This window comes from Typopeltis vanoorti, chromosome 25 (assembly GCF_054136105.1).
Source record: "Typopeltis vanoorti isolate ZY-2024b chromosome 25, IOZ_Tvanoo_1.0, whole genome shotgun sequence".
Lineage (NCBI taxonomy): Eukaryota > Metazoa > Arthropoda > Arachnida > Uropygi > Thelyphonidae > Typopeltis > Typopeltis vanoorti.
The window spans coordinates 51,753,296-51,766,554 of NC_143573.1; the positions used below are offsets into that span (position 1 = coordinate 51,753,296).

The following is a 13,259-nucleotide window of genomic DNA, read 5'->3' on the forward strand; positions in this document are numbered from 1 at the left end:
CACCATACATCAGCATTTCTGATCGAATATCATCTACTCCTGCTGCCTTTCCACATTTCAAGCCTTTGATGGCTTTTTCTATTTCAAGTATGGATATGTATTACTGACTGCATGCCTGGTCAGTGTTTTTTTCACTGTGCTGTCATCACAGCTTGTTTCATTTAGCAAATTTTCAAAGTAATTACTCCATACTTCATGGATATCTTTTTCTCCCGTTTTCATTTAATCTTTATCATCTGTAACTCCTTCAGCACTCTTTCCTCCATTCCTAAGCTTCAACAACCTCCAGAATAGTTTGCCACCTTCTTGATATTTATTTTCTATGTTCTTGCCAAAGTTCTCCCATGACTTTTGTTTAGCTAGTTTTACACACTGTTTAGCTTTCTTACATTTGTCTCTGTATTCTCTAAGAGCACAAGCTGACTTATTTGCCAGGAACTTTTGATATGCTTTCTTCTTTTCCTTCACTGCCTCTTTAACTTCCTGTGTCCACCATGGAATTCTAATTTTTCTATCCTTGCAGACAACTTCACCACATGCCTCTCTAGCTGAATCAATCAAGGTTTTCTTCAAGGCTTGCCACTGAATCTCCAAGGTTTGGTTCCTGTTCTCAATCTCTTGCATTTTTTCTTCAATAATCTTTGTGTATTTTAGTCTTCATTTCACATCTGAGAGCTCCTGAACTTTTATTCGCTTTAAAATTTTCTTATGTGTCATTCTTTTCAATATGAAATTCAATGAAAAAAAAAAAAATATATATATATATATATACATATATATATATATATATTTTTTTTTTTTTAAAAAAAGAATTGAATGACAAAAACCGAGAAAAAGGTTTAATAGTATCACACACGACTAGTTTCGGCTTTTTATAGCTGCCTTCAGGTGTTTTTATAAAAATAAAAACCTTAAACATTGAAGATAAAAAAAAAACTGTGAATAGCACAGGAAAGTCACTGTACGTATTTAACATGAAACATTGTAGTTAACGTATTTAAAGTAGTTCCTTCGTTGGTCACATTGTTGGGTGAGTGCGTGCGTATGCCATCTCGTGAGCCCCAGTATTTGATCATAGCAGAATGACAGTCTGGGAGGTTATAGCTTAAATTATTATTTAAATTTACAGGGTTGAGGATAATTTCTCTAGATTCTACAATTTCTTTCTCCAATTCGTCATTGCAATGGAAAATGTTGTTAGATCTATCCCAAAGGATTGTATGACCATGGTTTTCATCATCAGAATTGGCTGAAAAAAGGATATGGCTGGATAAAGCACTGGCACCTGTTCTCTTGTAAGTGATGTCTCTCCTGTGCTCCTCCATATGCAATTCAATAGACTTATCTGTCTGGCCAAAGTAATGGATGTCGCAGTCGCACCATATCTTATACACACCTGGATATTTTAGATTGTGATGGCTAGGCTTTGGATAGCTCACTAGGGAGCGCATCTTAGGAAGCAGAGTAAATAAAGTTCTAATGTTATATTTTTTGAGATACTTGGCTAATTTTTGAGAAACTGCTTATGTATGGAATATGTATTGCCTTTAACGTTATTCATTTCTTGAGTATGGCGACTAGGAGGATTAAAAAGAATTTTTTTAGTTATTTTTTGAGAATAACCATTTAGTCTGAAGGTAGATGTAAGAAAATTGATTTCTTTATGAAGTTCATCAGTCGTCAAGAAGAGAGCGAGCTATATGTGCCAAAGTAGAAATAATTCCAAGTTTCTGAGGAGGAAAATGATGGGACTGACTATGGAGATATCTATTGGTGTGTGTAGGTATTGTTGTGTCCTGAAAAGGCTAAGAAATGTTTATTAAAAAATATCCAGGTCACAACTTTAATACAACTTAGGCAGAGAATATGGACCGTTGGCAACAGAATAAGTGTAAGCTTTTGTAAATGCAAATCAATTTAGGAATAGTATAAAATTGTATAAAGAACTGTTAAAAATAATCTGTATTAAGTGAGGACCAGATGTAGAAATCAGTGTAAGCTGGCAAATCCACTTAAGAACTCTGTCTCTTGTACTAAAATAGCTAAGCCTGTGAGTCTGGGTTCAAGGGTCACCTTTGCCGTCCTGTATTATGCATAAGAAAGGAGGGAAAGAAGTAGGAAAGAAAAACCAAAGCGCCTTCCAGGAAGAGAAATCAGGTACACGTGCGACTAAATAGAGTGAGCTAAGGAGATTGACGTAAACACACGTGACTATGTTGGCACACATCACAAAGATCGAGAAATACCGAGAGGAGAAAATTAAACAAAAAGGCTATGCAAACACCATTCCTGGCCTTTTTTTCTTGGATTCCTGGTTCCAGATTTCGCAGACAGTGGTTGAGTTTGCCATCAGAGGAGTTCCTGGCTAGTCGTGGAAGGCATTTGGTTCATCTGTCGCAGCATTAAGAATAGGCCAAGCTATATCCTTGGACTAGGATAGCTGTGCGTTGTCGTGCAACAGAGGAACCAAATGGATGCCGTCCGGTCAAGGCAACGTTGCTGTGTCACCTCCAATCTTTCCCACTGAGATTCCACTCGTACAGTCCGACTGGAGATATCCGCATAAGAAACTAAAACAGAAGGCCTTGATGACCAGAGATGGTAAGGTAGACCTTTGAATTCCTATTTCCAGCTATAGAAGAGTGTGATCCCCTAAGAGTGTATTTTGTAATGGACTAAAATTAAAGAACTGTAAGATTAGCCTATGACTTAGTACGAGCCAAGGTTGTGTTAAGATTTGTTTGCCTTACGAGGCCGAGAATATCTCTGAATGAGCTAAACTTAATGTAAGGAGTCTGTTATTGTGTTAATTTATGACCACGTGTATTAGGATAGTATGATATTAGCCTAGGAATTTATGCTGAAGATGCTTGTAATAGTGGTCAAGTTTGCATGTGTGTTTAGTATATTGAATTTTGAGCCTTTGATTTACCTTGAGAGCATTCCTAATAATATGTCTATAATGTATATTTGCATAATTCCTCAAGCTTATTAAAATGTTTCATTCAAGTACCTGCCTGATCTGCTTTTGTCTTATGAATTCAAAACTACCGCTCATAAAATACTAACAAACTAAGTGGGTAAAATCCTTATATATAAACTCCTAAAGCGAGCCACGACTGTGAGGAAGAAATAAGAAAATGGAGGGACAAGATTAAATTCGATCTAATTTTCATGTATCTCTCTGAGAGGGTCGCCCTGGGTAAGAATCCCATCTATCCAAGGTATTAGCTGGCGCAGTGAAAAAAAATAAATTTTGTTAATACTTATCGGGTTAACTCTATCAGATTGTTGTATGACTAGATAAAACATAAGATATAAAGAGGCCAATGAGACTGCAGAGAACTAATGGAAAGAATACTTGGTAGGAAGTAAACGCTTTATTTGCATGTGAGAGAATTAAGATAGCTGTGAAAATATCAATAAGTAAATACTTTCTTTAAGGGTATATAGTAGAAAAAAAGGGGGGGAAGAACGTTATATCAAGTGACTTCGACGAATAGAGATAAATAAGTATATATTAAAGTAACATATTAGACGAGATTAAAGATAAAGACCAGCAGCGTAAAATATATAAAAGAAATAAAAGAAAAAGCAAAGTAAAGGGCTATAACAGTTTTCTGTACATCGAAAATTTAAGTTTTTCAGAAAAACGGGTTAGTTTCACGTCCAAGAAAGGCAGGGAGCCATTAGTTTCAAACTCAGCCGTGAATTTGATATTTGGATGTTGACTATTGAGATGTTCAAGGAAATCCAGGAGAGAATCACGTCCATAGCTCCAAATGAGGAAAATGTCATCCACATATCGTTTCCAAATTCTAGGTGCTAAGGAATAGGAATAGGAGATAGCTTTGACTTCAAAATCTTCCAGATAAATGTTGGCAAGTACAGGAGATAAAGGATTACCCATTGCTAGACCATGATTTTGTTGTAGATGGTGTCTTGAAAGTATCCAGACTTGACTCAATGACTAAGTAAGGCTAACGTTTATTTGGATAACTTGTCTTTGAGAAGTGTCAGGACTTCGTCTGTAGAAACATTTGTGAACAAGGATACTATGTCAAAGCTAGCCATGATTTCATTTTCTTTAACAGTAATATCCTTAATGTATGATACAAAATCCATAGAGTTATTAATAAAAGATGAAGACTTGCCTGAAAAACATTTTGCGAGAGGTTTTGAAAGGTTGTATGTTGGTGAATCAATGCTTCAACGGTGGGATGAAATGGGGTATTTTCCTTGTGGATCTTGGGAACTCCATATATGCATGGAATAAGTGGATGCAGAGAGCGAAGAGAAAGGTGTCAGATACAGGGTGTTCGGGATAAATTTGACATATTTATAATTAATTATATTTTTCCGTAAGTTACATGTATTAACACACACTTCTCTTCATTTAAAAGTTTGGACCCTTCTTCATTCATATACAAGATGTCAGAAAGGATGGATAGCTGGAACCCACCTGAATCATGGAAGAGAATAACTTGTATCATGATGATTCGTGCCCGCCATCAAAATAAGGATATTACGACTGCTGCCCAATGCTCCCTGAATACAGTAAAAACAATCAGGCATGAACTAGAGACTTGCAATGGTGACTACGAGGATGTAGCAAGAAGAAAGATCCCTAGCAGACGATCTGATTGCGTTCGTACAGCAGAATTCCTCGCAAATCTGCAGGAACAGGTGTTGAAGAACCCTGGCATTGGAATTCGGGCTTTGTTCGTGGAGTTGCTAACTGTAGTCAAGCCCTGGATAACAAGGGTAGCCAATGGTAGGCCGTATGTATGGCAGCAGGATTCGGCCCCTTGCCACACCTCTGGGAAAAGTCAAAAATGGTTGTCTGAAAATTTCTACGACTTCACCAGTCCAAATGTTTGGCCTCCAAACTCCCCAGACCTTAACCCCATGGATTATTTTGTATGGGGCGCAGTTGAAAAAGACACCAATCGCACTTCCAGTAATACAAAAGCCCAGTTAATGGATAAAATTAAAACAGTTTTTGCGGCCCTTCCCAGGGAGACTGTAGCATCAGCTTGTTCGAGGTTCCGAAGCAGAATTGAAGCTGTGATCGATGCTAATGGTGGTTATTTTGAGTAAATCTTGTTGATAGTATTGTAATTAACTCTGCCTGTAATGTTTTTTTGTCAATTCATTAAATTTAATAGATACAAAGAAGATTTTCTTTTTCCTTACGAAACTGTCAAATTTATCCCGAACACCCTGTATATGTTTTGCTTTTATCAAGCAAATCGGTAAGTGAAGATTTTGTTGGAAACCATCATAGTTTTTTTTTTTTTTAATAAAACATACAAGGATTTGTTTGTATACGCTTATACGTGATGTATTGAAACTTTATATGGTGAATAACTTGCACACATGCTATCACCTCTGCACTCCACACACACAAGCAAAACAAAGTAAACATTACTTAGAAGAAAATACAATAAAATATCCTAAAAACTTCAAAATAATATGCATATCTATCTCATATCTATTCTTTCTGTTCTTAAAAAACAGAAGGAAGAGATGAGATCCTTGAAAATTCTTAAAATGACCAGTTTTCACGGGTTTTTTTTTCCAATGAATCTAAGAAAAGCCTAGCTAATTTTAAAAGATTAAAACAAAGTTTATGTTATTTTGGAAATCACTTAAGGAGTAATAAAATGTGTCTTCATGTAAAATCTGCATTTCCAAACTGAAGTATCAGTGAATTTACTTGAGACTAAAATATGAGAAATCATATTAAATAATTTAAAATTTTTCTGAAATAATATAAAGGATCTGATTGTTCTATGAAACTTAACTGCAGTTTTCGGTACAATGTTTGATCTGTTTCTGATGAAGGAAAATAAGATATAAGTTCAGCGAATTGTTTGAAAGATCAAATGCAGATGCATATTATTTCCATTAAGTATATATATATTCCTCTTTCTCCTTTCTTAGAGCATTTATTTTGTTAAATAATACAAAAATTATAGGAGAAAATATACATACTAATGTACATTACAACAGGTTCATCATATGCGAGTGCAACTCTGTTTTAAAAAGCAAATGCGATGTGTTAGTGCAAAAAATTTGCAACTCAAACAATTTTTTGAGATATTTTCTATGCCTTGAAGAACACAAACATTACTTTTACATGAAACTACTAAAAATATCAAATTGGCAAAGCATATGACAATTCTTGTCATATGTTGCTGAATGTATGAACGTGCTTGTCTTTCTGAAGTGGAAGATACATGCTACAAAGTGAGCTACTGCTAGATGTATAGTGTGTGCACAACATGGCTTGACGTCACATGCACTGAAATCTATTCCTGATTGCATTTCTCTTGAATATTAAGGTTTTCTCCTGTCATTCTGTCAATTCTTGTTTTTTTTAGCAATCTAGAAATCTTCAGCTTTTTGTTCCCTTTATCAGCTCTGATCTCTTTAACACTACTCTTTCTTTCATTTCCAAGATTTTTTGCATCGAAACCTATTTAAAAGCAATAAAACTGAAATGGTTATGAAGCAGAATGTAAGCTATATGCAAAAAAAAGATGTGCAAGATGCATTCTATTGATATCTATAAGAGGCAGCAGGTTCTGGTATTTGCTGTTTCATGTACTTCACATTTTATAACACATGATAATTTCTTATGAAAAATGAATTTTATAAGGATAAGATAAATAGTAATTAGTAATTTTATTTTTTTCTCGGAATTAATTGTCAAATTAATTCCGAGAAACCTAACCTATTTTATGGTTCCATTTCTTAGGACTTAGATCCATCCACTCCATATTCTCTGATGCCAGAACACAAATTTGAAGCAGAACCATCATCCCGTCCCCATCCTGGAGGAGTTGTTCCTTGGTCCCCTCCACAACAAAACTGGAATCCATGGACAAGCTGTAATATTGATGAAGGCCCATTAGCGCAAGTAAATAAAGAATTTAAATAATGCTGATATTTCCTTTCTTTATGATGTAGATTCTTTCTCTTTGATCTTGTTCTAAACTCTAAATTGTAAAATGTATGTCAGTAGTATTTATCATCATCAAATCCCTGACATGTACTCTCAAGGAGTGTACAGGATATTATACTACATGAAATCTTACATCATTACTAACTTCTTATCAACAATTTTTTTTTCAAATCAATCTGTTACCTGTCAAGAACATTTTCAGATCTTATATTTCTGTCTTCTAAGGCACTTTTTACTGTATCAATCCACCAACATCTTGGTCTTTGTCCTGTCAATCTGGCAGAGTACACATGTTTTGCTAATTTTTACTGTCTCGTTCTGTTTTAAGAGACCATATCACCTGAGATTAGCTCTTCTAACACATTCCTAGATGCTAACAATGTCAAGTTCTTTCTTAATGTCCTCATTTTTAATATGATATTGCCATTTGTTTATGCCTCTAATCTTACTCAGGACTCTCATATCTATGGTCTCTAGTCTTTGGTCAAGTGTTTTATTTCTAATCCAGCTCTTAGATCAATACCATTTCGGCCATACTAGTCAGATTTACCGTACTGCCTTGTTGATTCTTTTATCTATTTCTATATTTAATTTACCATCTTCACTAAAAAGTAGCTGAAATGTTTTACTTGTTCTGTAGGTTCTCCATTCAGTGTAGTTGATATTTTCGATGCTTCTAATTATTTTCATTGTCTTTGTCTTGTTATTGCTATTTTCATACCAAATTTATTACAACAGTTATTAAATTTAGTCATGGAATCTTGCAGACTTGTACTGGATTTATTTAAAGTATATAATGTCCTCTGCATAAAGTAAAGAGCTGGGATTAACATCTCCAATTTTGATGTCAGGTTTAATACCGCTTTCCTTCATAATGTGATCCATATAGGTTATGAATAAGAGAGGGAATAACACATATCCTTGTCAGACATCAGATTTAACATTGAAATTTTTCCTGTACAATTCTAACTTGTGATTTGCAACTCAAAGTTTAAGTATTGCTTGATATAATACCCCATTGACACCATATAACCAGTGGTGAGCTATAAGGAGCTCGCGAGGGCTCTTTGTTCAATTTTTCTCAAATTTGCGAGCCTCTTGTTGTTCTTGTTTAATAATCTTGTAGAACTAGAAAATATCACTGCGGAATGTATACATGCTACTATAATTGCTACTTTAAATTCATATGGATTTTCTGATAACTATTTAAAAATCATCTCATTGCATTTTGTTCTGATGGAACTAGTGTAATGTTAGGAAACAAATCGGGCGTTGCAATCAAACTTCTACAAAAATTTCCCAACATTGTGATTTGGCATTTCGTAGCTCATTGTTTACAATTAGCATTAGACGATTCAATAAAAAAAACTTTAAAGAAATAAATCATTTTGAAATATCATCATCATCAAATTCCTGCCATGTGCCCTCAAGGGGTGTACAGGATATGACAGTACTACATGAAAAAATTACATCATTACTAACTTCCTATCTACAATTTTCCTCCAAATCAGTCTGTTACTTGTCAAGACTCCAACATTATCAGATCTTATATTTCTATCGTCTAAAGCACTTTGTACCTACCGTATCAATCCACCTATATCTTGGTCTTCCTCTGGGTCGTTTTCCTGCCAATCTGGCAGAGAACACTTGTTTTGCTAATCTTTCCTCTCCCATTCTATTTAAGTGACCAAATTTTGAAATATTTATGGATAAATTAAATATGTTTGCAAAAGACCTTGCTATTGAAATTTTAAAGATCGGCCATGTGTTTGGACGACAATGGGCAGCTTGCACTTTACTAATTGCTCTTGCTTTGTGGAGAAATTACTGAGCTTTATGCAAGCATTTTGCACCGAATGATAAATATAAGGGCTTTTTAAACCAACTTCTCAATTTGGAATTTTTAAAAGATCTAGCATTAATGATTGATATCCTACAGGAATTATCATATATATCTGTCAGAAGCTCTACAAAGTCACAATATAAGTATTATAAGGGCTAAGTTAGGCCGCTCCCCCCCTCTTTTTTTTTTTTTTCCTCGACGATGTGAGCCCTTTGTTAAAATTCCCATAGCTCACCACTGCATATAACTGTAGCATTTTGAATAGCTTTTCTTTTGGCACTTGGTCATATGCTGTGTGCAGGTCTACAAAACTTAAATATGGATCTTTGTTATATTTCCACGATTTCTCAACTATTTGTTGTAAAGAGAAAATCTGATCCTGACAGCCTCTATTCTGCTTGGCCTGAATCCATCTTGTTCTTCACCAAGCTTCCCTTCCACAATCATTTCTCAAGTATACTTGCATAAATCTTACCAGGAACTCAGTAGGGATATACCTCTGCAATTCTCAGATTTAGTTTTATTTCCCTTTTTATATATGGGTACTATGAGAGCTCTTCTCCAATTATCTGAAATTCTTCCCTCTATCCATGTCTTCTGAACTATGCAATGCTGCCACTGCAAGACTTTTATACTCCATATTTTAGCATTTCTGGTCAAATATCATCTACTCCCGCTGTCTTTCCACATTTCAGTCTTTTGGTGGTTTTTTTCTATTTTAAGTATGGATATGTATTCTTGATTGCATGCCTGTTGAGTGTTTTTTATCACTGCTTGTTTCATTTAGCAATTTTTCAAAGTAATTAAACTAATTCCTTTTACAGCAGTCTTTCCTCCATTTCTGAACTCTCTCAAGGCTCCAGAAGGCAGTAGCATTGATCTAATTATATATAATTTCTTAAAGTATGCTTGTGAAGAACTGTTCATCACAATATATATTCTCTCATTAAAGTCATCCATCCCCACCTTCCCATTGTATAGCCTGTTTTCACAACCTGGGCTCTGTCTAGCATTGCTGCTGCAAATGCACACCCTCACCAGTTGGAGGAAATGCCAACTATACTTAGAGGTGGTGGATATTTTTCACTGACCAGTGAAATGCTGCCACCTTGCTTGCTGGAGTCTTAAAGTGGTGCACAGCTGCATTGGATCACTAGAGCAAGGGTTTGTGTTGTTTCTTCTCCCAATCTACAGCTCTTCTGACATGCAGTGATGAGTGATAACCCTGAATGACGTAACAGTCACACTGTAGAGACCCCAGACTCTCCTTATTCAAGGGTGCAGCAGTAAAATGGATCCACTTGCCAATTGCTAGTTGGTGCTTGGGGCTCACCTGGTTAGTAATTAATCTGGAAGATTCCTTCTCAGTCAGTGCCAGATCGTGCTGCCACACACTCCACCAGTTCATGACTGGATGGAGACCAGGTAGAGTGCTTGTAGAGAAATTTTACTGTAGATCGTAAAATTTCTTCCACAGAAAATTCAAAAAGGATCAAACAAGCGAATAAACAAAAAAAAAAAGTTTCTGTATCCAGTTTGCCATCATTCATGTCCTAAAAAGCAATATAAACAATGTGCATCACCATTTATAGTCCTCTAAACCAGAATTACCATTTCTAACAGAATCCCGGCTGAGGCTGCTCACCAGTCATTGTCCACCTTCACTGCCCAAACTACACATCACACATTTCCTTCTGCTACAAGGGCTGTGCTTGTGCAATCATCAGAATTGACATCCACTGTGTTTGATTTGCTTTGTCTCAAAATTTCTCTCTAAACTGAGCTGTAACTTTCATTTGCTGTTTCTCCCCAAACTGATAACCACTCTGACATCTTCAACTCCCTTAATTTTGATATTTTGCAGTTATTAACCTTATTAACTCATTTGATCCCAAGAATTTTTTTTTTTTAAAAAAAGGCAATTTTTTAATATTATTTAGTTGAAAATGTGTCAAAATGCTACACTATACTGACAGTTAAAAAAGAAGAAGAATAAGCATAATTTAAAAAAAAATGTGTATTCGTATGAGTACAATGGGCAGATCAGGTATCAAAATTTACATAATAGTAAAATCCTTTTATTTATTATAAATAACTACTGGATGTGGGATGTTATGAAACATTCACGTTCCAGACACAATGTGACTTCACATTTTATACATGCCCAACATGCTCTTTGACATATTTGGCACTGAAGTTGTTTGTCAAGTTTTTTTTGGAAAGTGGCCTCCTTCATTGCGAATTAGGCTGTTTGGAATCGAACCAGATGAGCGTTTCCTGGAGTAGGTAGATTTCTGGAAACATCTCAGATAATGAAGTACTACCTCCCTTTGGAAAGCTAACAAATACATTTTTTTATTGCCATCAGCTATCATTTGTAGCCGCCAAGAGTTGACAAGAGCGGCATTATCATGTGAGTAAAAATTGGCCACCACCATTTCTTTCCTTGTATGCTAATTCTGTAAGTATTGACAGCTTGGTCAAAAAGATCGACACCTCCCATTGAAGCATTATACGAGGAAAACAGTTTTAGTTGAGGCACGTCTATCTTTTCTTTGGCAGTAGAACACCAATGTTTTACTTTTGAAAGTGGCTCCACTAAATCGTAATTTGATGACACGATAACATTATTGTCTTTCCATTTCACAAAAAGTAGCCAACTAGTTTTGTTGTAACGATATTCAAAATATCCATGACTCTTCTTTTTCATTTCATTGGAAGAAAGCAAAGGACACTTTTTTATGCGAATTTCTCTTGCTGTGCCTGTGGCTCTAAATCCTTTCTCCTTTAGGGTTTGTATCAAATTGTAGCTTGTGAAATAATTATCAAAGAATATTTCATGATCTGAAGGCTCAACAACAATATCCAACATATTCAAAACAACTCTTGATCCAAAAGGCAGAGCAGTGTTTTTCTGGTAACCAGGTATTGCGCTGCAATACGTATTGAATTTGTAGCAATAACCACTTGAGCTACAACACATCCAATCTTTGTAGCCAAACCTGACCAGATTGCCCCTTATGAACTGCTTAGCAGAGTGATGCCCAAAATACTTGATCATGGCTTCATCTATTGAGAGACTTTTGTTGAATATGCAAGACTGTTGAAATTTTTTATTTAGTTTATCCATTAAAGGTTTTATTTTATACATTTTATCAATTTGTGAATTATCAGCCAAATGTAGATTTTTCTTGAAAACAGTTCCTTGACATACTGTTGGCCACTGGGGGAACCAGGAGATCCTCATCTAAACACCAATAGTGACGCTCTCTTGGCAATCTGTGGTATCCACTCAAAAGTAGAATTGCGATAAATACCTTGATGTCTTCTTCCGTTACTTGAAATACATGATTATTGTTCTGCGTAGCGTACAGATTGGTCTGTTCAATAATAACAGTAATAGTTTCTTTATTGATCTTTCAAATATTTCAACTGGAGTTTATTTTGGATTTGATCCTTCACATTACTCAGATGGACTCACATTACCCTGTAGTTACTGCCATACTGATGTCTGAGATATCTTCTGTCCATACGGGCTTGTTGCTAATTACTTTACCTTGCGCAGGCAAGCAACGTTGTCTTATCGTGGCTAGAGGAAGATCATCATCGCTGTCTGATTCGTCACTCGCATAATGAAGCTCTATTTCCCCTGGAACATCATTGGGAAGGTGGTCAGGCTGAAGGTCATTGTCATCAATAACCACATTATCCGTTTGATAATCAACATCGGGAGGAATGAATAACTACGGATATATCTTGGTGATTGGAATTTGCTACGTCGTCTGCAGCTAACCCAAGTATTCTGTAATGCTTTCCATAAAACTGAACTGGACTTATTGGCTGAAATTCATGTGGGTCCATTTCTTCAGAGGTACTAAACCTAGAACAAAAAAAATATATATATTGACTCCTTATAAGCCCACCATTCTCAAATGAGTACAGGTCCATTTTGTACGTGTTCTCAACCCATAATCAAACAGAGGTGCTGATATATAAAAAATGTATTTAGTACTTACCTTTGTAACACATAAAGTCAGCACAATGAAAAAATATTCAAAAAAACTACAAGAAATAAAGCACTTGAATTACCATACAGGAATTGACAGGTCAGTTTTAGAATATGTACTGAAAAAGTATGACTACAGCGTCACCTAACTTGTAATTTGTGAAAATGTGGCAGAATAGGGCTTGCTAAAACTGTAACCTTCCCCGATGTTTGACTGTCGTGCAAGAAATGTCACCGCTAGGCAATTTTAAGTGCTGTACTCAAATGAGTACAATGGGATAAAATGGGTTAATGAGATCATTCTTCTTGGAGAGTTCAATATCTACACTTCAAAATTGGCTTCCCTTCTCCAGTTTTGCTGATCAAGCATGTAGGGATGCCGAAGTATTTGTCATTAACAATTACCGTATGCAGATGTTAATGTCCCTACCAGAATACCT

General features: G+C 35.6%; 1 protein-coding gene across 1 annotated transcript in view; it reads left to right on the forward strand.

Moving 5' to 3' along the window:
• The window catches only part of LOC150092745 (ATP-dependent RNA helicase A-like), a 337,554-nt gene that overhangs the window by 137,017 nt on the left and 187,278 nt on the right, over positions 1-13,259 (forward strand). The window contains 1 exon segment of the mRNA XM_090414778.1: positions 6,764-6,925. Coding sequence (XP_090270904.1) covers positions 6,764-6,925 — 162 coding nt within the window.